At 36.5% G+C, this 27,259-nt stretch overlaps 1 protein-coding gene across 1 annotated transcript in view; it reads right to left on the bottom strand.

Moving 5' to 3' along the window:
• LOC139010374 (thyroid receptor-interacting protein 11-like) overlaps window positions 1-27,259 on the bottom strand; it is a 74,247-nt gene that overhangs the window by 20,987 nt on the left and 26,001 nt on the right. Inside the window, exons 6-16 of the mRNA XM_070414727.1 lie at window positions 26,747-26,912; window positions 24,801-25,166; window positions 21,224-21,264; window positions 20,104-20,187; window positions 19,324-19,536; window positions 15,491-18,505; window positions 12,599-12,739; window positions 11,803-11,996; window positions 7,767-7,930; window positions 6,538-6,641; window positions 1,489-1,588 (exon numbers count right to left, since the gene is read on the bottom strand). Coding sequence (XP_070270828.1) covers window positions 1,489-1,588; window positions 6,538-6,641; window positions 7,767-7,930; window positions 11,803-11,996; window positions 12,599-12,739; window positions 15,491-18,505; window positions 19,324-19,536; window positions 20,104-20,187; window positions 21,224-21,264; window positions 24,801-25,166; window positions 26,747-26,912 — 4,588 coding nt within the window. The remainder of the gene's footprint in view (window positions 1-1,488; window positions 1,589-6,537; window positions 6,642-7,766; window positions 7,931-11,802; window positions 11,997-12,598; window positions 12,740-15,490; window positions 18,506-19,323; window positions 19,537-20,103; window positions 20,188-21,223; window positions 21,265-24,800; window positions 25,167-26,746; window positions 26,913-27,259) is intronic.

The raw sequence follows: 27,259 nt of genomic DNA, 5'->3' as shown, positions 1-27,259 counted from the left end.
CCAATAAATACTGTCTCCAGATAAGAGCAACCATTTCAACATTGAGGGTACAACAGAGAGGATACTGTCCTTCCTCAAAGGAGATGGAGATATACAGAACAAATATAAGTCAGTCTATAAAAAGCCATTTTCCTGACAGGAAGAAAGATGTAACATGAAAAGAACATGAACTTTGGCCAAAGGTAAAACATCAGAGTTCAAATTTCAGCTTCTTTAACTTATAAAATGCAACTAATACTACCTACTTTAAAGTTGCTGTGAAGAGTAAAAGAAATAAGACTTAATATGCAGTAAATGTTATATAAAATATCCATGGTACTCAATATAAAACTGTGTGCTTGCTGCCAGTTTCCAGGCCCTCTAAGACATTTACAATTCCCAGGCTAGCCAAGTCCTACAAAGTAAACGGAGGACTTTTAGTTGGCCAGTAATCTGCCTCCAAATGAAGTTATCTCGAGAGGAATTGCCTCACTTGATCCACCTTATTATTTTTGTATTCCTAAAAATCTCTTATCTCCGACTCTTGCTGGATTTAGGCCCACCTACTCTGGCTTGTCCTTTGGTATCCATGTTTCAGAGGTTCTTGTCTGCTTGCCTCCTTAGCCTCCAAATCACTGTTTCTGTTGTCTGACAGCATCTCTGCTGTGCCATCTCCTAGTTCTGCCTGTTTCTAATTTCTATTTTATTTTAGGTGATACATGAACTTTGGCCAAGAGTAAAGTTAATTACGTGCTTTGGTGCTACTATGACTAACCCAGACACTAAAGTTGCTGCATTTCTAGATTCCTTTATCACCTTTAGACAATCTTACATCGTTACCTACTAAATGCAACCCTAGAATAGCTTCAACTTCCTGGGGACCCTTAAATCAGAGATTAAATGAGGACCTGCCATACTTGTTAGAAGTTAGATTCAACAAAGCACTTAGGAACCACCTGATTTTCTGAGACCCAATTCATAATCCTAAGCACAGGACTCAACTTAGTGAACTGACAAGGCTTATGAGAAACCTTACAAGCATCACAAAAATACATGAGTGGCCGTTATGTAAAGCACCATCTATAATCATAAAAAGCTATTTATGCCCATTCCTTACACAAAAAGTTACTTTTACTTGATGATATTGCACTCTCTAACACATCAGATGGCTTTAAGTAGAATGAACACAGACTGATCAGGGAAAAGTCATAAACAAAAATCAGGTAAATCAAATTAATCCCCTTAATGGTCAACAGGGTCAAGCCCACACAACTGGACTGCCTCATACCAAGGAAAACTAACTGGACAGCCAGGGCCAACTTATGAGTCTGATTTCACAGGACCATATTCAAACGGAAGCAAACTGGTTAATGGGTGATGGAAATGGAAGTCACCCACCAAAGGAAGTTGGTCTCACTCAACTGTACCAATGCACAGGGGAAGGTTACAACTGATTCAATACTAGTTTGTAGTAAAAAGAAAAAAAGGAAAAGGGAAAAAAAAACTTACTTTGTTTTTTAAGTTGTTCAATTTGTTCTTCCTTTACATCTAATTGCTCTGTGAGTCTTGATGCTGAATCCAACGCAGCATTTGCTTCATCCAAACGTTCCTGAGGAAGAAAAGTTCATTAAAAAGTAGCAGGTTGCAAAACCGGTTTGGCTCAGTGGATAGAGCGTCGGCCTGCGGACTGGAGGGTCCCGGGTTCGATTCCGGTCAGGGGCATGTGCCTTGGTTGCGGGCACATCCCCAGTGGGGAGTGTGCAGGAGGCAGCTGATCGATGTTTCTCTCTCATCGATGTTTCTAGCTCTCTATCTCTCTCCCTTCCTCTCTGTGAAAAATCAATAAAATATATTTAAAAAAAAAAAAAAAAAAAAAAAGTAGCAGGTAGCCCTAGCCAGTTTGGCTCAGTGGATAGAGCATCAGCCTGCAGACTGAAGGGCTGTGGGTTCAATTCCAGTCAAGGGCAGAGGGAAGCAACCAAACAATGTGTCTCTCTTACATCCATGTTTCTCTCTCTCTGTCTGTTCCCCTCCCTCCCACTCTCTCTAACAATCAATGGAAAAACATGCTCAGGTGAGGAGTAACAAAACAAAACAAAAAACCCAAACCCCCCCAAAAAAAGTAGCAAGTAAAGCCCTGGCCAGATAGCTGAGTTGGTTAGAGCATAATCCCAATAAGCCAAGGTTGCTGGCTCAATCTCTGGTCAGGGCACATACATACATATATACATACATAAATATTTAAAAAATAAAAAGCAGCATATAAAAACTATTTCACCAACATAGGGCTAGAAGACTTCTTAGAGTCAATCAACACTTTTCATTTCAGCTGATGACCTTGGGCAAGATGAAGCAACTAAATGTCAAAGACAGAACCCACACTACACACACAATACTGTGTTAAGAGGAGCTAATCAGAAAAAGACTACTACAACAAGACAACATGGTGACAAAAGTTAAAAAAAAAAGTGACAGTACTGAATAAAAGCTACAAAAAGCAGATACAGAAAGTCAAGAAAGATAGCAACAAATGTTCTTTTTAATTTTTGTAAGCCTGATAAGTATAAAGTGATGTTTCATTATTACTTTTCATTTCCCAAACTACTAGTGAATTTGAGTGTTTTTTCATGATTACAGGACAGCTAGATCTGCTCTTCTGTGAAAACCTCTTTACATACATGTGATCTTTTAGATTTTCTTACAAGAAATTTAATATTTTTAAAAATATTTGCATCTTTAAAATAGTGTTTCTCAATGGGAGTACTTTTAATATTCTTGGCCTTTGGCCACTAAATGCCAGAGAACCATGTAGTCACTCTAATAACCCCCAGACCTTCAGTACCACTCCCAGGTAAGCGTCCTTGCTTTAATACAATTGGAATTTAATTTTGTATATGGTATGAGATAGGAGTCCAATTTTATTTTGTTCCATACAGAAGCAGTTGTAGCCATATCATTTATTAGATAATCTACCCTTTCCCCATTAAATTGAAATTAGTTTAGCTTAGGGTTTAGTTTTAAATTCTCAAATATATCTTGAGCTCTGTTTCTGAATTTTCCACCTATTCTACTACTCTAGTCAATATAATACTGATTTATGGCTCTATTTTGATATTTAGTAAGAAAGTCCCTCCTTACTATTGTTTCTTTACACAATTTTCTTAGCTATTCTAAAGTATTCACTTGTGTAAATTTCAGTCAAGTTTTACCATCTTGAATCAGAACGTGATACCTTTTTTGGTGTGTCATCTTGGATAGGCTATAATCCCGTTTTCTATCAAATATAATCTAGATGTTGCTGTTAAGGTATCTTACAAATATAGTCAAAGTTTCTAATCAGTTTAATTTAGGAAAGGCACATTATCCTGGATAATCAGGGTGGGCCTGATTGAACCAGTTGAAAGTCATTGAAAGCAGGCCAGAGGCTTCCCCTCAAAAGAGGAGGAATTCCTTCTGTGGACAGCTGCCCATGGAGTCCCTCCCGCTGGTGATGTTCCTTCCTGAGCACCTGCAGACAACAGCTTTGGCCCATGTCTATGGGTTCTATCCAGCCTGCCTATTTTGTGACCTTCCCATTTTGACTGCCAGGCCTACTAATTTTTTACTTGCTTAGCCAGCCCACACAATCAAAATGCCAATTCTTGTAATAAATCTCACAGGTGTGTACAGCATATGTATCAATGTATATATATGTGTGTGAACACAAGTGTTCACACATTAAAAATTTAATATTCAAAATGCACAAAACTAAGTTTAGTGTAAAGAAAGTATGTTTTCAAGTAATCTTTTTAAAATCTCATTTTGTTTATATTTAAGAAATTATTAAAGCTTAAAACTACATTAAGATGTTTTCAAAAATTAATATTTAGATTTTGTTACTCTTTCTACTATTGTTTGGTTTATATTTCATTAATTTTAGCTTTTATCTTTACTAATTCCCTCTTCAGTTTCTTCCATTTTATTTCATTTTCTAAATATATCTTACACTTTAAATTTGAAAAAAACCACCTAGCTTAAAAAGAAGATCTGACTTCTATTTAAAAAGTGTGACAGACTATCAGGGGTCCTCAAACTTTTTAAACAGGGGGCCAGTTCACTATCCCTCAGACCGTTGGAGGGCCGGACTATAGTTTAAAAAAAAAACTATGAACAAATTCCTATGCACACTGCACATATCTTATTTTGAAGTAAAAAAACAAAACGGGAACAAATACAATATTTGTATTTGCATGTGGCCCATGGGCCGTAGTTTGAGGACCCCTAGACTAGATACTCTGGACCTAATGGAAACAACTAAAAGTGTTGGATAAAATACATTTTAAATGTATTAATGAGTTGACCATAAAGTAAACATAAATGGTTAATAAACATTAAAAGGTGCTTGACCTCGCCCTGGCCAGTGTGGCTCGGTTGCTTGGATGTTGTCCCATGCACTGAAATGTTTGTGGTGCAATTCCTGGTCAGGGCACATGCCTGGCTTGTGGGCTAGATCCCCTGGTGTGCAGGGGGCAGTCAGTAAATGTTTGGTTCTCATACCAATGTTTCTCTCTCTCTTCCTTACTCTCTCCAAAAAAATAAATAAAATACATACATACATACATAAAGTAAATACATACATAAATTAATTAAAATTAAAAGATGCTTGACCTCATTAGTAGTCAAAGAAATGCAAACTAAAACCATAAGAAGATAGAGCCCTTCCTCCCTCCCACATTGGCAAAAAGTGAAAATATTCTTATAAGGTCAAATGCTGACAAGATGTAGAACAAGAACTCTTATGCACCACTGGAAGGACTAAATAAGCACAATTATCTTAAAAAGTAAATTTTCCATCATCTAGTCAAGTTGAAATCGCTCATATATATCCCATAGCTCAGCAATTCCAATCAAGATACCCACCTGATAGGAACTCCTGTATATGTATACCAGAAGATATAAACAAGGAAGTTCATAACCACATTGTTTGCATAGCAGATAATGAAAATTACTTTATCAATAAAATAAGTAAATAAACTATATATTTATGCAATGAATAGAGCAGTAAAAGGAGTGAACCATCTGCACACAGTAACACACAGTAACATGGCTGAAAATCATGAACATAATTCTAAGCAAAAAAGCAAGTCTCAAAAAAAAAGCATGTCTCAGAAAAATTAATCTACATACAGTTTAAATTCCACTTAATACAGAGTTCAGAAATATGTAAAACTAAACAATGTATTGTTTGGAGATATAAATCTATGTGTTAAAACCATAAAAAATAACAAAGGGTGAGAAACATAAAATTTTGGAGTAGGAGGTGGTAAGAAGGGGATGATATGAGAAAAGATGCATAAGAAATGTCAAAGGGTGTCATTCTATTTCTTATATTGGGTGGTGAGTATGTGGGTATTTGCTGTATTGTTATTTTTATATTTTATACATATTATCTAAACTAGAGGCCTGGCGCACGAAATTCGTGCACAGGTACGGTCCCTAGGCCTGGCCTGCGATCAGGGCCATCTTCCCGGCTGCCCGAAGCTGGCCCTGCCTCCCACCGCCACCCACCCTGGTTCCCTGTTCACCATCGGGCAATTGGAGCCTGACTGCTGGGGGAAGGGACCGAGAGGTCGGCCGTTGCCACCTGCTCACCAGCCCTGCCCCGACTGCGGGTTGCCCTCTGTGTGTAGGGCAACTGGCGGGGCAGGGGCCCTGGGCCTGGTGCCACCCACGTCCCCTGCCACCTACCCGGTTCCCCGTTTGCCATCGGGCGATCAGAGCCTGCCAGCCGGGAAAAGGGACCAAGAGGTGGTCAGTGCACCTCATAGTGACTGGTCGAGCGGTTGTTCTGGTCCTTCCACCGTTAGGTCAATTTGCATATTACCCTTTTATTATATAGGATACTGTTTTACAGTCACTCAACAGTTAATAATTTCAAAACTTTATAGAAAATGCAGCTTTACTTATTTGGAATATCAATGTGCCTGAACAACATGACAGGTAAACAAATTTTATTTTCCACCAGCGTCAATTCATGACTTAGAAAAGTTTATCCTAAATCTAAAAGCAAGTCACTTTGGTGTCATATCTCTTCATGAAGGTTCATTTTATTTATATCTTATGTATGATTTTTGCATATATGAAATATAGCATAACAATAAAGATAAAAATATTTTAAAGGATTACTCTGCAAAAGAAAAATCTAATGGGATAACATACATTAATTTAATCCATGTGAAATAAAGTACTCAATATATTTTGTTGAAAAGAGAAAATTATAAAGTTAAAATTGTAGATTAATTTGTTGTTTTTTTCCCTTCAGTGATCTCTAAAATACTCATCTGTGCCAAAAAAACTGAAAATGTCCTATCATCTCATATTTGCTGTGTCTACTCTATAAGACACATGAGGAAAATCCTGAGTATCTTGTTCACTATTATGCCACACTATGGGGTACAGATTAGTTACTCAAATAATATTTAATAAATTAGTTGTTTAGAGATTATTTCCAAGACAAAGATAATATAAGAAACTGCTTCATTAAAAATAATATTTACAAGGGAAATTATTTCAACCAACCTGTACTGACATCAGTTTTCCTTCCAGATTTTCTGCCTTTTTCTTCCATTCAGCTCCAAGCTGTTTGTGCTTTTCTAGTTCAGCAGAGTACATAGCTTTTTCCTCTAAAGAGGAAAAAAGTTACATAGTATTTTGCAATTGTGCAATAAAATTAGAACTTTAAACTACTTGAAATTTTAATAATTCAACAAAAACATTTCGTATGTCTCAACAATTACACATGCCTGAGTGATAGTGTTAATGGAGTTAAGGTAATGAGATCAGTTTCCTCTGCCTAACTGCTTCTCCATCTTGTCTATCTTGCAAACTCTTCCCTCCCTCCAGAACTCCACCCAAATATTTCCTCTTTGGCAAAGCTTTCCCTACAGCCCCAGTACCATATACTTTGTACACATGTTCAGTTTAGTATTATACAGAGTAGATCTGGAGAAATCTTATATTTAAAATTCAACATTTCAACCATGAGTAGCCCTGAAGGTCTACATATGTACAAATTTAAAGTTTGACTTAGGTACAAAACTAGAACTCCTATTGCTTCATTAGCCTCATATCCCCTAACCACCCACTTGCCCTCACTAGCAGTTAATTCATTGCCAATAATTACTGAATGTATGAATAAACAAATGGATGGGTGAATGATCTAAGGGGGTAAATCTGAGGATGGGAGATAGATGTGAGAAAGCATATTCAGTTATCAGGGTCCAACTGTTCCAGTCACTATTGTGTCTCCAAAAATTATTTTCCACCAGGACTAGAAAACATAAATACCTCAAAGTACAGATGAAGAGCTAAGAACAGGCTCATCAGTATTTCAAAGGACAGCAGTTACTGATGATTACCTCTCTGAAGTGGATTCAACCTCCAACCGATATCTCAAAACCTAACCATCTCTCCTACCAGTGCCTCTCTCCTCCTTTGTATCCCCTTCGTTATCACGTGATCATCCTTCCTTTGTTACACTTATAGTTACCCAACACTTACCTTAATAGCTCATGACATGATACTAAAATGAATTTTTAATAATTGCTATATATAATGTTCTCTAGTCTTAATTATAAAAGCAGTCTAAACTAACTTGTTGATGGCTACTTATCTTCCCCCCTACTAGTGGGTAATCTTTCAAAGATATCCATATCCCCAGGCCTAATCTAAAATGGCACTGAAATAAGCCATAATTTCCAATAACTACGATAATTTTTCTTCAGTGAGAGACTAACCACACTCCTTACCTTGCTGGAAATGCTCTAGTACCATCTGCAGGTTGGACAGTGATAGAGCATACTGCTTTACTTGTTCCCGAGACATAGAAAGCTGAAGGGCAGTCTCATCCCTTTGCTTGGAGACTAGATTCAATTGTTCTTGCAATGACTCTACCTGCAAATTGGCTTGATGGCTTCAAACAAAAAGAATAAAAGTCAAACTATTTCTATTTAGGTTCTTTACAAGATGAAACATCTTCTGTACATTTTAGTGTAGTAAATGCAAATTAGACTTCATAGTATTTAGATAACTTTAACAAGATGAAGTCTCCTACTTTTTTTATTATGTTAAAATATACATAATATTTACCATTTTAATCTTTTTTAAGTGTAGAGTTCAGTGGCACTAAATGCATTCACATTATTGTACAACCATCACCACCATTCATCTCCAGAACTTTTTTCATCTTACCAAGCCAAAACACCACACCCATTAAACAACTCCTCGTTCCCCCAGCAACCATAATTCTACTTTCTGTCTCTATGAATGTGACCTGTATTTTATTGCATTAAAGAAACTTGAAGAGTGCCTCTGATCTTTGTTCTCCCTGTTTTTAACCATCCTTCTTGTGAAAGTGACTCTAAATGGCAATCATTTTTAAAGACAGCATTGCATAAACAAGAACTGTCACCATGAGAAAAATTTATAAACAGCAGGCAACTATATGATGTAATTTATCATAAAATTGTAAGTTCTAAGGGCCCTTAGAAGGCATTTTGTCCAGCTTCCAATCCAATGAGCAATGAATTCTATGACACCCCCATACTTTTAACATGTGAAATCATGGTGAAGTCACAGTTTTCCTAAGGTGAGCCCAGAGATTGACTGCTCTGATTACTAGTTAATTATCTTTTTACCATCATCTTTCTGTGTGTATTAAATAATCCCTACAACTGCCCCAAGTGATAAATTGGAGTTCCCTAAGAGATTTATATAGCACCTCTCCAGGCTTATGTCATTGATATACTTCCTTAATGTATAATTATTACATACAAAATATTGCAATAGTCTTTCCTGGGTTTTTAATACCCAGTTAAGTTCTTACTCGAGAAGCCCATCAAAGACCATTTAGAGCAGCTACTCTGAAGAAACTTTACCCAGTAGCACCCTCTTGTGGAAAGAGCAGTAAATTGATAAACAGTAGACAACTGCCCTTAAATGTCCCTGAGTTGTATTCAACTTTGCTGGTTAGAAAATCACTCACAGATAGTAAAGATTAAATGAGCTGTGATGTCACTCAAGAGGTTAACAGATTATCACGTTACTGTTGTTAGGTAGTTTTGTAGATTTGAATTACTTTTATAAAAATATTTAATGAACATCTATTAAACTATGTGTGAGAATATATGCTTGTGGGAAGGGTACAAAATAAATGACATCATTCCTACCCTTGGTAACCTTACATTCCATTGGGTGGGAGAAAGTGTAAGATGGGTCAACATTACCTGTACCCTAAAGTAAAATAGAAGTGCCCTATCAAAGACTCAAATTATTATGTGGGTTCAAAGGAAATAGTATCACACCAGGATTTGGTTTTGGGTTTGAGGAGTAGGGTGAAGAAACAGCGTTTATGAAGAAAATGCTATTTGAAGAATAGGTGGGATTGACAGAAAAACTGTTAGGGATCAGGCCCACTTTCAGTAGAAGAAAGAATATAAACAAAAAAGTAGAAAGAAATAGAAAAATAACTGTATCTGAAGAACTGAGTGATAAAGTTTGGGTAATGTAGATAATAGTGAGAAATAAGGCTAAAGATTTTGGAAAAAGGAGTAACAAGGTCAAAGCTCTACTCAATGACGGTTACTCTGGCAATTATGAAGGGTAAATGAAAGAAGGCAGAGACTAGACTGTTTTAATTAGAGAAAACAAGGGCCTGAAAATTTAAAGGAAAGTATCAATTTCATAGTCTGAGGATGTTTTGGCATTTCTGCCTTTGTGAAACACATATACAAATGATAATCCATTATTCTCAATCTCATTTAAAAAAAGCTTTCCTTCTGAGCCTGAAGGCATAATAATATACCCTATAATGTGAGGGAGGACTTCATTCTCAGAAGTATTGTCTCTACTGGCCCACAATTTATTTGCACACAGATATATTTACTATCTCCTTGTATCTCCTTCAGCATCATACATGGTAAAAAAATAAGTTAAAAGATGTGCATATCACCCTGGCTTGTGTGGCTCAGTTAGGTGAGGGCTGTCTCATGTACTAAAAAGGTCACTGGTTTGATTCCCAGTCAGGGCACATGCCTGGGCTGGGGCTCAAACCCCAGTAAGGGAAGTGCAAGAGGCAGCCAATAGATGTTTCTCTTTCTTATGGATGTTTCTCTCTCTCTCTCTCCCTCTTTCTTCCCCTCTCTTTAAAGTCAATAAAAACATATTTTTTTAAAAAAATTTTAAAAGATGTGCATATTGCCCTAGCTGATTTGGCTCAATGGATAGAGCCTCAGCCTGCGGACTGAAGGGTCCCGGGTTCAATTCCGGCCAAGGGCACATGCCTGGGTTGCAGGCTCGATCCCCAGTAGGGCACGTGCAGAAGGCAGCCACTCAATGATTCTCTCTCATCATTCATGTTTCTATCTCTCCCTCTCTCTTCCTCGCTAAAAAAAATCAATAAAATATATTTTTTTTTAAAAAAGATGTGCATATCACTAAATGGAAATATAAATAGACGTTATTTTTCTGTAAGATTATTTGGCAGTACATTTCAAAAGTTTTTAAAAAAAACCATTGAACCAAACTTCCATTTCTAAAAATTTATGCTAAGAAAGTAATTTCTCATCAACACAAAAATACCAATCTTGAGATATGATAGCACTCTTAGCAATTTTGAAAAGTTGAAACTCTACATGTCCAATAATAAATGACTGGCTTATAGAAATTATGGCAATCCAAATAATGGTACACTCTGTAGCCATAAATGATATTGCAGAAACACATGGCTTAACATGTACTGATACTCATATTAAGTAATAGAAGCAGTTTATAAAACACTATGAATATATAATCTCTAGTTTGCTTTAAAAAATATATAATATGTACACAAATATATAGAAGCATATAAAGGCACACAAAAAAAGATTATTTGAGGGTGGGTGGGATTGTGGCTTTATGTTCTTTGGCTTATGTGGTTTTCCTAAAGTGAAAAATAAAATGTTTTGTCATAAGAAGAAGAAAAAAAAGACATTTTATTGAGAGAAATAACATGATCTCACTCATTAGTAGAATATAATGAACAACATAAACTGATGAACAAAAACAGATCCAGAGACAGAGAAGCATCGATCAGACCGTCAAACCTCTGAGGGAAGGTAGAGGAGGGTGGGGGTAAGGGGAAGAGATCAACCAAAGGACTTGTATGCATGCATATAAGCCTAACCAATGGACACAGACAACAGGGGTGGTGCGGGCATAAGTAGGGGGATGGGGAGCCAATGGGGGGATAAGGACACATATGTAATATTTTCATCAATAAAGAAAATATATATATATATATATATATATGGACCCGGTTATTCAAAAGTTCTTAAGAAACCAAGAGTTAGTTCTTATTGACCCAGGTTAATTCTTCACCTTGCTACTTCCTTTACTCTCTCCTTTAGAGCCAAACCTTGTTCAACCTCAGATCATTTGATTAAAAATAAAATCACACAAATTTAATTAAATTAATCCTTTAAGAGCTTGAAAACTAAATGAATCAATTGGGATTTAAGTCTAAACTCCTAAAATGATGAGAAGCAATTCAATTATCTAGGTAATGGTTAAGATTCCAAAAAACCTCACTTTGAATACCAGATCTAGTTAAGAGTTAGACCCCAGTGTGAAACTCCCACACACTGTGCCTGGCCTCAGGAAGGTTACTAAGCCTCTTTAAGTTTCTTCGTCTGTAAAATAGACAAAATAAATTTTGTGAGAAAAAAATGAGGCAAAATATAAAAAATGCTTATTGAGTCTTATAATCAAGAAGTGTTACTATTAAGACTAAAAATGGGAGAAAGTTACCTTGCATTTTCCATTGCACTAGAGGATGAAACTAGCTTCTCCTCCAATGCTGTGACTTTCTTTCTTAGATTAGCCTCTCTATCTTCTGCAGCCAAAGCTTCACGGGTATAGGAATCTTCTGTTTCTAAAAGATGGTTACGCAATCTCTCTAGTTCCTGGTTTAAGCGTAATTCTTTGTCACGTAAATGTTGAACCTAGATAGAGGACATTTCTTTATTTTTCTTCTATAAAATGCTCCCTCCTCCTCCACAAGCCACTAACTGTTATCAAATTCCCCCCCCAATTATTGAAGTGTATTAACTGTATATTAATTTCTCATACTGCAAGATGCATTTATGCTAGAAAAAAAGTCTCCTGAAATGATCTGGAATATTCATTTGGAAGATTTCTTTTGTAAGACCTCATTCCTGTGGCTATGATAGAAAATGGAATTACACAAAGATTAGATTTTTGTCACAGACCACTTTTTCAGTAAATCTCATTTTTTCCATATTTTATGACTGGAAAAAATGTTCTTATATCCAAGATATGCCTTTGTTTTCACTTTTTTATTTAAAAAAAATCAAGGTATAATTTAGTTTCAAGTGTACAACATAATGATTAGATAACAATTTTTACTTCTGAAAACTGAAGCAAAATGCATTCTAGATCAAAATTCTATCATAGCACATTAGAGCAAGACTAAGCAAAAAATCGCTGATGAGAGAAATTCATTGTAAATGCTTATCTTTACAGTTTTCTTCATAATGATTAAACTTGGTGTTTGAATCACTGTTTCTTTAAAGTGAAAGAATACCTCATTCTGCACAGCAGTGTTTTCCATTTGTTTCTGTTTCAGGGCCAACATGACTTGATCTCTCTCCTGCTGAAATGTAACCGTCTTCTCCTGCATTGACTTAACTGTATTTAAAAGCTGATTTAACTCCCCCGTCTCGCCCTTTAGGAAAAAAATAACTTTAGCTTTAAATAAAAATACATTTAAGAAAGACATTTCATCACTAATTAATTTTAAAATATAGTTAACCATGTGAAGGTCATCAAAAAAGGAAAGTCTGAGAAACTGTCAGTCTAAAGGAGCCTAAGGACTCATGTGGTACCCCAGACGGCATCCTGAAACAGGAGAGGGCATTTGTTAAAAGTTAAGGAAATTCAAATAAAGTGTGATCTTTATTTTTTAAAATCTTTATTGTTGAAAGTATTACATATGTCTCCTTTTTCTCCCATTAACTCCCTCCAGCCCACTAAAGTGTGAACTTCAGTTAATAGTAATGTATCAATATTAGTTCACTGGTTGTTACAAGTGTACCACAATAATGTACGATGTTAAAAATAAGGGAAATTGGGTGTGAAGTATATGGGATCTCAACTATCTTTGCAACTTTTCTAACAGTCTAAAATGATTGTTAAAGAAAAAGTTTATTACACAGATTTTAAAAGAACTCAAAAGACACAGTCTCTTCAAATTTACCCTAAACAACAGTGTTCACAAATCCAAAATCACTCAAAAAAAGTGTGTGTGTGTGTGTGTGTGTGTGTGTGTCCATTCATCAGGCACTCACAATTGTTGCTGGAGAAAGTAAGTATCAAGATGCTGGCAGAGGAAAAATAGGGAAGTCATTTTATTTATTTATTATTATTATTTTTAATATATATCTTTGTATTTATTTCAGAGAGAAAGGGAGAGGGAGAGAGAGATAGAAACATCAATGATGAGAGAAAATCATTGATCAGCTACCTCTTGTAGGCCCCACACTGGGGACTGAGCCTGCAACATGAGCATGTGCCCTGATCGGGAATCGAACCCTGACCTACTGGTTCATAGGTCGACGCTCAACCACTGAACTATGCCAGCTGGGCTAGGGAAGTCATTTTATATGTACAATCTAATTTTAAAGAATATTTTGGCAACAATTTAATGAAAGAAAGCAACTCTGGAATGATATCTTGCTAGAATGGTTAGGAAAATGTATGCTTGATTGCATTCCATACAAATACAATATATTAAAAACAGCAGGAGAAAAAAAAATGACCATTACAAAAATAGGACCATGAGCCTAGCAGGTGTGGCTCGGTGGTTGAGCGTCAACCTGTGAACCAGGAGATCATGGTTTAATTTCAGGTCATAGTTTAATTTACTTGATCCCCCTAGTAAGGGGCGTGCAGGACACTGCCGAACAAAGATTCTCTCTCATTATTGATATTTCTATTTCTCTCTCCCTCTCCTTTCCTCTCTCTGAAATCAATTTTTAAAAAAACCATAAATAAATAAATAATAAAAAATAAAAACTGGGCCATGAAATTAGGATGATAGCTGCAATTCTAAAAAGCAAAAAAAGTGACAGGCTATTTACAGCCTGTTTTAAATATGCATACTTTACGGATCTATTTATAGTTAGGTATCAGCCCTAAGACACTACACTCAATTTTGGTTAGTGAGCAATAGAAAGTTTCTGCTCTCTGAAGAGTTTTTTTCACACCAATTCCAGCCCAGCACCACAAGAAGCTAAGACGTTATATATAAGGGAGAACACCTCAACACTATTAGTGTACCTACTTAATCAAATGGCAAAGAAGGGGAAAATTAAATAAGACTTTTCTTACTAAAGTGAAAACTACATGAAGCATTTCCCAAACCTTAATCTAGGACTCTAAGAGAGAACCTATTTGGCAGAAGAAGTTAAATCATTTTGTATCTTGTGCCTAGCAGTATATAAATGCTCAAGAAGCACTAGCTGAATAGTCCCATTTCTTTTCCAAACTCCTACTACTACAAGTATAGCAATCAGAGTAATAAGCACTACCAAAAAGCCCTACACAACATCTGTCATAGTAAGATGTACTAGAAGGTCTTCAATACATTCTTATTAAAATCACAATCAACTGCATGTAAAAATTTAAATATATCAAAAACTACTGATGCTTTACATATATAACTGCTACAACCCTCCATTTTATTACTGAATAAACTAACCAGTAAGGTCAAAACATACCCAAAGTCACATCAGTGACAAAGCTGGGATTAGAATATTTACTGAGTCTACTATGTGAAAAGCACTACTCATGGCTAACATTTTTCAAATCCTAGGTTGTGACTGATTCATAAAAATCAATTTAATGCAAGCATGTCAAACTTTTTTAAAAACAGCATCACATATAGTAAGGGTAATTTCTAATTCCTGAAACTTCTGTTTTACACACACACACACACACACACACAAAGTGCTTACTGTGTTACAAGGTAAAATGTATAACCTATTGCAGATTGTCAAAGATGGAGCATGTATTTCACAGAACTTCTCATCACATATAAAAACCTCTGAAATGTTAACATTACTAGCAGCTACTGAAATATGCTTAAAATTTGGTTAAGTTGCACTGACTTAAAATGCTCTTGTAACACATTTCTAATTTCTGAAGAAAAATATTATTACTAAACCTTTCCTACTTAACAGGCTCTAAAAGATTAACCCAGTATCAAAAAATATTTGGAAATACCTAGTCATTTGGGGGAGAAACTTCCAGATGCCTCTGAAGAATATTTATTTAGAATGAAACACAAAACCTTGAAATAAGTATTTCTAAGTGAACAAATACATATTCCCCTTCAAAGATAATATCAATGGAGTAACATTAAAAATCTCCTCCACCCGAACTTCCCTCTGTATATAATACCACATTCAGGACATACCTCTTTTTCTTTCAGTAGCTGCTCAAAAGCAAGAGCCTTCTCTTTCATTGAGTGGCACTCAAACTCTTTTTCTTGCAGCATCATAGAAAACTTCATATTAGTCTCTTGTAATGCTTGATATTCAGTTTCCTTTTCCCTGGTTTTTTCTACTATTTTTTCATTTTCCTCTTTCAATTTACAAATGTCCATTTCTAAACTCAATGTTCTCTCCTTCAGGTTTGTTACTGCCTGCCTTAAAAGTTCATTTTCATTCACCTTGTTTGTGAAATTTTCATTTACAGAAAGTAACTGATCACTTTTCGCTTTAATTAAGAGGTCTTTCTCTTTAAGTGACTTTTGCAAAACATCTTGTTTCTCCTTCAGCTGTTTAATTTCTGAATCCGTTTGTTCGTGTTCTTTTTTTTCTAGCTCTGAGGTGGCAGCAATTGAATTAGAGAGTCTGTGATTATTTTCCTGGAGAGTTCTAATTGCTGCATCTTTTTCCTGCAGCAACTTTCTTAGCTCTTCTATCTCGTGCTGAGAAGCTTCACTTAATGTTTCAGACTTAGTTTTAAGAGACCCTGCAGACTGGGAGGTAAGAGATGATCCAGAAGAGAACTGAGGTGAGATAATATCAAGTTTTCCTAAAAGGAGATCTTTGGTGTTGCAAAGCTGCCCTATGCTATGCTGAACTTGTGCTAATTCATGCCCAAAAATTTTGAGTTTGGTTTCATTCTGCTCATAGCTTTGGATCAGGCCCGTATAGTCCACTTGTAACTTAGAATTGTTATCACTGTCAACCAACACTTGTGCCTGAAGCTGATGAAGTTCTTCCTGAAGCTGGGCTGATTCGTGTTGCATATTCTGTACTGTGGTCATCACCTGCTGTTTCCACTCTTCCATTTTCTTTACTTGTTGTTTTAACTTATCACGTTCCTGTAGAAGCTCCTCAAACTGATTACTATTAACACCTCCAACCTCATCACTGGTGCTGGATGTTTGTAAAACTGTCAATAAGGTCTGACATTTCTGACTTAATGCATCTATTTCAATGTCTTTTTCTCGAATGATACGAGATAAATTCTGAACAGTTTCTCGAAACATTTCTTGGCCAGCACCTTCAAATTGAGTGGACATTTTCTTATTTTCATCTTGCAGCTTAAGGAGGGCTGCTTCTTTGGCAGCAACTATATCCATCATTTTGTGATATTCTGTTTTCAGTTGGCTATTTTCCCTAGTCTTCTCATTCAAAACAGCTAATACTTGTTCTCTTTCCATAGCAAAGGCCTGCAGCTGCTGTTGAAGGTAAACAATATCCTGATTGTAGGAAACGGAAGAAACTCTAGCGTGGAGAGCCTGAATCTCCAAATCTTTCTGCTGGATAATCCGAGTTAGCTTTCCAACCTCATCCTTGGACAGCTGATCAATCTGTTTAGTTAAAGATAGATTCTTTTCATTTAGAAGTTTAATCTCTAATTCCCGTTCCTTTATTCCTTTTACTAACCTTTCGGTTTCAGCTTTAGATAAATCATGCTTTTCACTTCCGTTTTCTATGTTAAGGCTCTGAACTTTTGTTTCTTGAAAAATATTAGAATTCTCTGTTTGAATACCCTGCCTTTCTTCATGCAACTGGGTTTTGATTTCTTCGATTGTTTTTTGCAAAGTCTTAATTTCCTCATCTTTCTCTAATAAGAGTTGGGTGTGCGTGACATTCATTTGCTCATGCTGGTATTTAAACTCATCCATTTCCTTCTTATGCTCCTGTAAAGACTGAAGTAGTTGCATTTTACTCTGGTTTTGATCTTCAATTATCTTTCGGTGGTGTTTTATTTCCTCTTCAAGATTATCCTTTATTATATTCAATTGAGATACCTCAGATTCTAGTTCTGTAATACAGTCAAGGGTTTTAGGCTCAGCCACAGGTGCAGCTCGACTCTGCTGTTCCCTGAGTCGTTCCAGTTCTTCTTTTAGGTGATTGTTTTCTTCTTTCATGGATCCAAGATGTCTGTCTTTCTCCTCTATGGTTTGCTTCAAAATTTCATTTTTTCTTAAGGCTTCAGTATATTTATCTAACTCCTCCTGGAGCTCTGAACTTCTCTCTTTAAGTCTTTCAATAAAAAGTTCTTTCTCATTTATAAGTTGTGTTAATTGCTTCCTCTCTTCTAAACTAGATGACAAAATGTTCTTAGTCTCTGTATGATCAATATCTATCTGCTCAATATTCTTTTTGAGTTCTGCTATTTCCAAGTCTTTCTCTTGACTGAGCTTAATTAAGCGCTCATGTTCCAGCTGTAAAGCAGAGGCACTCAAGTTCCCTGCATTTGACAGTTCTTCAATGGTCTGCTCATACTTGTTTGCTTCTTCCAACAGCCTCTTTTCAGCCCGACACAATTCTGCTTCTAACTGTCCTTTTTCCGTTTTTAGAGTCTCCAAAATTGTGTTTTTTTCCAGAGAAATCTGATTGTTACCAGCAATAGATTCTTCCAACTGATGTCTTAAATCTTCACATGCTAAAACCAACTTTTCATTTTCCATTTTGAGATCAAAAGAAACTTTCTTTAAATTTTCATTGAGCTGTTCTACTTCTGAAAGATTTTGCTTTAAGTTTCTGATGTCAGCTTCTCTTTCTTTAAGTAAGTCATCCTTAAAATTGCTGTTAGAGTCTTGATGAAGAGACCGAGTTAATTCACACCTGACTCTAGAAAGTTCCTCCTCCTTTTGTTTAATATGTTCCTTAAGCTCAAAGTTCTCCTTCTGGATATTTAAATTATTGTTCTGTGATTTATTTAGTTGATCTACTAAATCTTCTATTTTATCCTCTAGCTCCTGCTTGGTTAAATGCAAGTTATTTAGGACCAGTTCACTTTGAATTAACTTTTCTTTCTGCACGTCTAACTCTTTAGTAATGTTCATTTTATCATCTTCAAGTTGATGAACTCTCTTTTTTTCATCATTTAGATCTATTTTAAGTTTATTGATGATGCTATCTCCCTCATTTTGCTGTTTTGATAGCTGATCTTTTATCAAAATCATGTGCTGCAAAAAAAAATAATAATAATTTGCATATTAACTTTAAAACATTCCCATTTTATACCTAAAGGAAATTTTATAAAATGTTGTATACAATAGAAAAATAATTCTCAGTTATTTCTAATCCTTTTTAAAAAAATATATGATTTTATTGATTTCAGAGAGAGGAAAGGAGAGGGAGAGACAGATAGAAACATCAATGATGAGAGAGAATCATTGATTGGCTGCCTCCTGCACACCCCTCACTGGGGATAGAACCTACAACCCGGGCATGTGCCCTGATTGGGAATCAAACTGTGACCTCCTGGTTCATAGGTCGATGCTCAACCACTGAGCCATCCCAGCCAGGCTCTAATCCTTCTTAAAACTCTTTTTTTTAAAAATCCAACAAACTTACTAATATTTTATAGAAAATTATTTTATCATTTTAGAACTTAGAATTTAAAATTAAAGAAGGTAAAAGATATATGTTGTTTATTTTCAACTTTAAACACTGTGCAGGAGTCAACAAATGGGGCAAATCAGGCCTGCCACCTGTTTTTATAAATAAAGTTTTAATTGAAAGAGAGTCAGGCTCACTTGTTTACATATTATGACAACAGAGTTGAGCAGATGCAACTAAGAGTATATGGCTTGCAGAGCCAAAAATATTTACTAACACTTTACAGAAAAAGTTTGCCAACCTCTATGACTAGAGCATCATAAACTAAAATATTAATTAAAACACAAAATTAAATCACACCAATCACCTTGCTTGTTAATCCAGTGTTCGGTCTACTGGTTAGAATGTGCTACCACACTGTCTTTAATATGGTACTTATTACCTTTGTAGCTTCTTGGTTCTGCTTATCCAGTTCTTCTAACTCAGCTATCAGTATTTCCTTTTCAGTAATACTCTGATTCAGTTCTTGTTCCTTTGTCTCCAAATTAAGTCTTAAGTCATGTAATTTTGAATCCAAATCCATGTCTCTCACAGCTGTACTTTTAATTTCTTCATATTCATTGTTTAATTTTAAAAGTGATATGTGAAGTTCTTCCTTAAATGATAAAAGGGGAAAACCACAACACATACTATCAATTGGAAGAAGAGACACTAAAAGATTAAAAATATAAACAAAACCCAACATAACATTACAAAATCTTACTCTATCCTTGCTACCAATATACACAAGAGACCCTATTTCTACCACTGGCCATGTCCCTCTTTGCCCCTCACCACTAAAAAATTCCTGTCCACCACACTAGACACATTCTGGGGCATATAAGCAGTACGTATAGTTACTATAGTTGCCACTCCAGGCTCCCGACCCACCTGTGTGTATGTTGCTGTCAGGACTTCATCTGAAACCAAAGAACCTTTACCTTTCTTTTCTGCTCCTATCTGTATGCCTACTGGTTTATCTCTAAACAGAAACTCTGGCCAGGCTCATACTCTGAACCTTGACCAGTACTTCAACCTGGCCTGACAAGCACCGATGAGATCAGCTTTACCCTCAGGACTCTCAAGAACTAAACACTCATTTTGATATAAACTGGCTCTTAGCTGTGATCGATATATAGTGCACACACCATTTTAACTCTGCCCCCATATTTATTGCACCCACCTTTTCTTGACTCAATAATGAATTCTCTTTTTCTAAAACTTGGACATGCATTTTAAGTTCCAGATTGTCTTCAGTGAGATTATCCTGTAAACATGTTAAAAACAATTTTCAGATGATAGGAAATTTCGAGTTTATAAGAAAGCAGGCAAGCTATACAATTGGGTATTTGTACTCTGCATTTCTTAAGTGGCATAAAAATTATAAGAATGCAACACTGGACCATCTAAAAAGCCCATCACTCATTTAACAGACATTTGCAGAGAGGATTTCTTTATTATATATATATATTTTAAATATATATATTTTATTGATTTTTTACAGAGAGGAAGAGGAAGGGATAGAGAGTCAGAAACATCAATGCAAGAGAAACATCGATCAGCTGCCTCCTGCACACCCCCTACTGGGGATGTGCCTGCAACCAAGGTACATGCCCTTGACCGGAATCGAACCTGGGACCCTTCAGTCTGCAGGCCGATGCTCTATCCACTGAGCCAAACTGGGTAGGGCTCTTTATTATATTTGAAAAAATATACAAATACATTTACAAAATAACCTGTAATCATCAGAAAAAGAAACAACTCCCTAAATATCATAAAGGGAAACCAAAATACATTTCTCATTTTGGTAGAGGATCTGCTTCCACTGTCTCTACAAATATAACATTTGTCTAATTAATATTCAAAGAGATATACTTGTATTTTTCAATTATGGAACTTTTAAAATTGTTCATTTATAATGCAAAAAGTTTGTTGTTAATCAGCAAACATAAAATTCCCAAGATAAAAGTTCCTAGGATAAGTTCACATGAATTTATAAAAAAACAAAAAACACAACAGCCTGGATAGTGTGGCTCAGTGGTTGAGCATTGACCTATGAACCAGGAGATTATGGTTGGATTCCTGGTCAGGGCACATGCCCGGGTTGTGGGCTTGATCCCCAGTCAGGGGTATGCAGGAGTAGGCCGATCAATGATTCTCTCTCATCATTGATGTCTCTCTCTCTCTCCCTTTCTCTCTGAAATCAATAAAAATATATTTAAAAACACACACAAAATAAGCAACTGTAATGGTTTTTCTGGGTAAACCAATGCCAAAAGCTTTCTCTCTTAAAATGAGTTTACCTGGTTTAAATGACTCAGTCTCGTTATTTCACTTTCAGCATCTGTAAAAACAACAATGGATCTGACATTAGAATTCTTTAAAATAACTTCATAATTCCCTCCTAAAATTAAACTCAGAAATGAAACCCAATTAAAATAAAGTATATTTATAAGCACAATTAGCAAGCCCTGAGAGTTCTTGGGTAAAATGTATGTTTGTTATTTTTTATTTCTATTTTGACTATTCCAAAGAAGTCATATTATAAATGCAAGGTATAAACTATGTTAAAATCCAATTCTATGAAACAATATAAGAATTATAATTGTATTCTGAGTGAATCATATTTATTGCCTTGATAAAAACAGTAACAACTGTTTCAAAGTGAGTTGATTAGTTTGTGTAACAGTAAATAGTATAAGGACTAAAACCAAGGAGGGGGGAGGGCTTAAAACACAAATGTGTATTTATACAACAATACACAATCTATCAATTCTCTAAAGTGACTTAGACATGACTACTAATAAAAAGACCATCCAATCTGGTATTCCGGATAGATCCATAAACAGAAGGGGTTTTAGAACACAAATGCAGAATACCATGAGTTCAGCTGAAGTAATTCATTCAATGTTCATACAGGAAATACTGAACATTTACTATGAGGTCAGCTGCTAGACCACAAAATGGGAAAATGTAGTCCTTGCTTGCTCTGAAGGAGCTTACAATTCAGAGGGGAAGGAAAGTAAGCACGTGATTACAGTACAGTGTGATACAGGGAGCACAAGGTGCTATTAGGCCAAAGAGGGCAAACTCCTAAGCCAGAAGGACGGGGTGGGGTGACACGTGGGGCCAGGGAAGCAGCTGCGCCAGTGCCTCAGAGTGAATACAATACCTGTGTTGAATCTTAATACGCAAAGAAGAGTGAGTGAAAAGAGAGAGATTACACAGAGAAAGCAGTAAATGCAAAGGCAACAGAGCTAAGAGACAACATTGCCAGCTTAAGGAGCCATATAGAAAGTTCAGCCCTAGCCGGTTTGGCTCAGTGGATAGAGCGTCAGCCTACGGACTGGAGGATCCCAGGTTCGATTCCGGCCAAGGGCACATGCCTGGGTTATGGGCTCGATCCCCAGTAGGGGGCGTGCAGGAGGCAGCCGATCAATGATTCTCTCTCATCATTGATGTTTCTATCTCTCTCTCCCTCTCCCTTCCTCTCTGAAATCAATAAATATATATTATTAAAAAAAGATCATTAAGATATTACTTGTCTGATCAAGAAGTTTCACAGGGAGCCACAAAGTACTCGTCAGGAATGTAACCTGCTTTGCATTTCTGAAAAATCATTCTGGCTGCAAAAAAACAAAAAAAATTGTTGAGGCAGGCTCCAAGCTGGGCGCGGGGTTCTTCAGAGCAGTCTGGGCTGCAGCGCAGTGGGTGCCGTGTCCACTGTGGTGGGGAGAAGCGTGGGGACGTGGCGGGAGGGCACCAATGCTGCTGGCCCCTTCAGCTTCAGCTGGAGCCCATGCTCGAGAACAAACTGCCTCCATGCAGAGTTTGTTGCTGCAAGAGACGGACCATTCCACCAGCCTCGGAACCGCCTGGCCCGGGCTGGGGAAGTGGAGGAGCCCGCAGAGCTTTCAGTGGAAGCCCTTCAAGAGGAGCTTAGTGGTGTCCTCATCTACCTGGCAGCATTAGCAGCCCCCTGCCATGTGGATCTGCTCCAAGCAGCGCTAAGACGGACACCAAGCGGTGATGCTACCAAGCACATCTGTCCTGTGGCTCTGCCAGCAAATATATAACCTGCCCCATGAGGCCACCTCTGAAGACCAAATTGTGGGGACCGCAGACCTTGCCTGTGAGTCCACGGGTCAGGCCTTAACCTAGAAACAGGGGCCCAGGATCTGCAGCTCAGAATGGTATCTGAGACACACATGGTAGCCTGGCTATGGAACCTCATTCTAGTCCTTTCCTAATAGATCACCGGCCTGGGGGCCCCACATCCTGAGGGCTGAGGCTCAAGAACCTCTTGAAGACAGCCTCTTCGTACTCTTTTCTCTCAGTAGAAGTTTTGTTTAGCAAAAAAAAAAAAAAAAAAGAAGAAGAAGAAAAGAAAAAAATTATGTGAAGAAGGGATAATGAAGCCCAGAGACTAATAACAGCTAACACTTTTATAAAACTTACTGTAGGCTAGACACTATTCTAAAGAGAACTTTGCAGCTAGTAAGTCATAAAATCGTCATTACTACTACAACTATAAAGAAGATAATATTACCGCAACCATGTAGATGAAAAAAACAAAACATAAAGATAGTAATTAACTTATCCAAGGTCAGCTAGTTAGTAATGGAGTTGGATTCCAACTCTGTTATGTTCTTAACCAGTATGCTATCCTACTTCATTCAGGGACTATGAAAGTTAACTGTGCCAAAAAAAAGAAAAATTATGATTGGCTGAAGTTATTCCGTGGCAGTGGAAATGGAAAAGGGGGAAGGCCTAAGCCAATAAATTTGTTTTTAAAGCAAGTAAACTCATATGGGTCACCCAATACATTTATTTTGAAAAGAGCTGAGCTACTTTGAAGTCAAATGAGAAAGAAGTCCAAAATCCAACTTGCACAGCTTTCCCTCTGCCTTCATGGCAGCTCCCAGGACTAAAGTACCTATGAGAAACCCTACAGCTCATCTGGGAAGATAAAGTACTAAGGACCTACAAACTTTCTAAGGAGTAACTTCAAATGTTGTTTTGGGAGACTGATAAACGCTAGCAATCACCAAGGTAGGAAAAGAAGAGAGGACATGGAGATTTTACTTTGAACCTAACTTAAATTCAAATCTATAGACTTGGCCCTCCAGGGCAGGAATTCATGGGTACTCACAAACACACAGGGGCTAGAAACCTCCCGAACAAGAAGGAGTGAGTTCATATAGTTTATTGTGAGACGAGGACACAGTGGAAAATAAGATGTATCTTTTCAGCTAAAGAGCTCCTGTTACGTTTTTCTGGCATGAATGAGTACTGCTGCTTGGCCTAATTAATTTAATACTTATTTTTTGTAACAGAACACTGGTATGGTAACTAAATATCACCTTGAGTATGGACAACTATGGAAGACCTATGGCTCCTATCATTCTCAGGTTTGCTTAGATTCAGGAGATCATTTTGAAAGGTAACACAAGATTTTGAAGAAGGTAGGTTGAATTCCATAACTGGAGGGTTTGAGCCCTAATGAGTTATAGGAAATATTTGGTTCTTTACAAATTAACAGAAATAGGCCCATTTCTACTCCCAACAAATGTCTATATAAACATTTCTCAGAAATGTACATGGTCTCCTAAATCAGTGAGTTACACATAAATACTTAAAAGATGAGGAAGAGAGGTTAAGAGACACCTAACCAACACTTAACCCTTTTTAGTAGAAAATTCCTATTTGTGATGTATTATGACACTGAATCTAAACCAAACAATTCTATTCAAATTCCAGTCATTTCCATAAATATTTCATTTCCACAAAGTACCCAGTTATACAAAGAGCTAGTTGTCTCTAAAAACAGCTAGTATGCAATGAAGCACCAATCAGGAGTAAGTTCCAAACATTTTATACCAGACAGTGCTTGCTGTAGTCTGAACACCTCTTCTTCCAGTGATGTGCTCTGTGGAAGAATGCTCTCCCCTTCCTTCACAGTGTCACTCTGCTTCATAGCATAAGGCTGCAATTTACTACATTCCAGTTTCAAGTTTTCACATTCTTTACTTATTTGCCTGTTTTCCACGTTTAGTCGTTCTTGTTCCTTCCTCAAAACTTCTCTGTCATTTTCTGAAGACAATAATTTTCTACTTATATCTTTTATCTGATCCTCAAGTTCTTCCACTTTTTTTGTAGACTCTACTTTTTCAGTTTGTAGAACTTGAATAGTTCTTTGCATCTCATGGATTTTAGGGTAATCAGTTACTGTAATTCCTGAGCCACCTGGAACATAAACATAAGTCAAGCAGAACAAATGTACCAAGAGTTAAATAACTTGCTATATACAACTAAGATTTTATAAACTTCAGAATTTGGAAGGCTTGAAAAGTTAAAATAATGATATAACACTACACTACTATTAAGTCAAAATCCAAAACACTAACACCAACAAATGCTGGTGAGGATGTGGAGCAATAGGAACTCTCATTCATTGCTTGTGGAATGTAAAATGGTATAGCTCCTCTGAAGGACTGTTTAGTGGTTTCTTATAAAACAAGCATACTCGCCAAAACCAGTTCGGCTCAGTGGATAGAGTGTCAGCCTGCGGACTGAAAGGTCCCGGGTTCGATTCCGGTCAAGGGCATGTACCTGGGTTGTGGGCACATCCCCAGTAGGAGATGTGCAGGAGGCAGCTAACTGATGTTTCTCTCTCATCGATATTTCTAACTCTCTATCTCTCTTCCTTCCTCTCTGTAAAAAATCAATAAAATATATTTTTTTAAAAAATAAAATAAAGAAAAACAAAAAACAAGCATACTCTTGTCATATGTTCCAGCAATCATGCTCCTAGGTATTTACTCAAAGGAGCTGAAAACTATATTCACATAACACCCCAAAAAGGATGTTTATAGCAGCTTTATTCATAATTGCCCAAACTTGGAAATAATCAAAATGTCATTCAGTAGGTGAGTGGATTAATAAACTGCATGGAATATTTTTCAATGCTAAAAAGAAATGAGTTATCAAGCCATGAAGAACCTGGAGGAAACTTAAAAGTATATTACTAAGTGAAAGAAGACAATCTGAAAAGGCTATACGATTCCAACTGTAATAACAATTCTGGAATAGACAAAACTATGGTGGCAATAAAGAGATCAATTGCAGGGGATAAAGAGAAGGATGAATAGGCAGATTTTTAGGGCAGTGAAAATACTTTGTATGACATTACAATGATGGATACGTGTCATTATACATTTGTCCAAATCCATAGAATGTACACCACCAAGAATGAACCCTAAAGTAAACTACGGATTTGGGCAATTATGATGTGTCAATGTAGTTTTATCCTTGGTAAAAAAAAAAAAAGTGCCATCCTTCTGAGTGAAGTTGATGGTAAAGAATATGCATGGGGGTGGGGGTAGGGGTGGAGGCAGAGACGATAAGGGAAATCTCTGTACCTCCTTCTCAATTTTGTTGTAAATCTAAAAATGCTCAAAGAAATCTAGTCTAAAAGAAGTTAAGTAACTACAATAAGCAAAGCATTTAAAAATAGTTGAGGAAAGATATTATTTGAGTCAAATACTAAAAAGTCTATGTATCTGAATTTGAAAGAAAGTGAAATATACCAAACAATGCAAGAGTCTCCGTATTATAATTTTTGCCACAAAGGCAAAGGACCTTTCCATTTTTGCAGAACCATGACAATAGGAGTGCCAGTGCAAATTTCTGGCAGATGAGCAGAATTAGTCATTTACTCATTCTTTAGAACTTTGTCCAACTTTACATCAGTATCCTGATCTTACAGTGCTAGGCTTGTCATTTAATTATGCCAGCTAATATGTTACATTAATGAAATTAATAACCTTGTTGTAACAGATTTTCCAGTTCTTCAATTCGTTCTTCATATTCACTTAACTCTTCTCGATGCCGACGAGTTATTTCTGCCAATTTCTGTTGATGTGCATTCTGTAATACTGACATTTCCTGTTGATGATCATCAATTTCCTGACTTCGGTTCTGTTTAAGTTCCTTAAAAAATAAAAACAAAGTTAACCACTTTAATAATCAATGAACTTATCTAAGCTATTTCATTTTTGCCCAAAAGTCTGTATTATTAAAAATAATTCTCCGAAAGTGCTAAGGATGAAAAAAATTTAAACACAGGCCCAACATTTGGACAATTCTGAGACTCCAGCCACCCTTTCCTCTCTTGAGCCTTAAAAACAGTTTTTCTACTTTTTTTTTTAAATATATATTTTATTGATTTTTCAGAGAGGAAGGGAGAGGGACAGAGAGCCAGAAACATCGATGAGAGAGAAACATCGATCAGGTGCCTCCTGCACACTCCCCACTGGGTGTGCGCCCACAACCAAGGT

The sequence above is a fragment of the Myotis yumanensis genome, unplaced genomic scaffold (genome assembly GCF_028538775.1).
Source record: "Myotis yumanensis isolate MYYU_CA2020_CCGP unplaced genomic scaffold, mMyoYum1.0.hap1 SCAF_1, whole genome shotgun sequence".
Classification (NCBI taxonomy): domain Eukaryota; kingdom Metazoa; phylum Chordata; class Mammalia; order Chiroptera; family Vespertilionidae; genus Myotis; species Myotis yumanensis.
The sequence above is the reverse complement of the archived record's forward strand: the minus strand, read 5'-3'. Positions and strand labels throughout refer to the sequence as shown.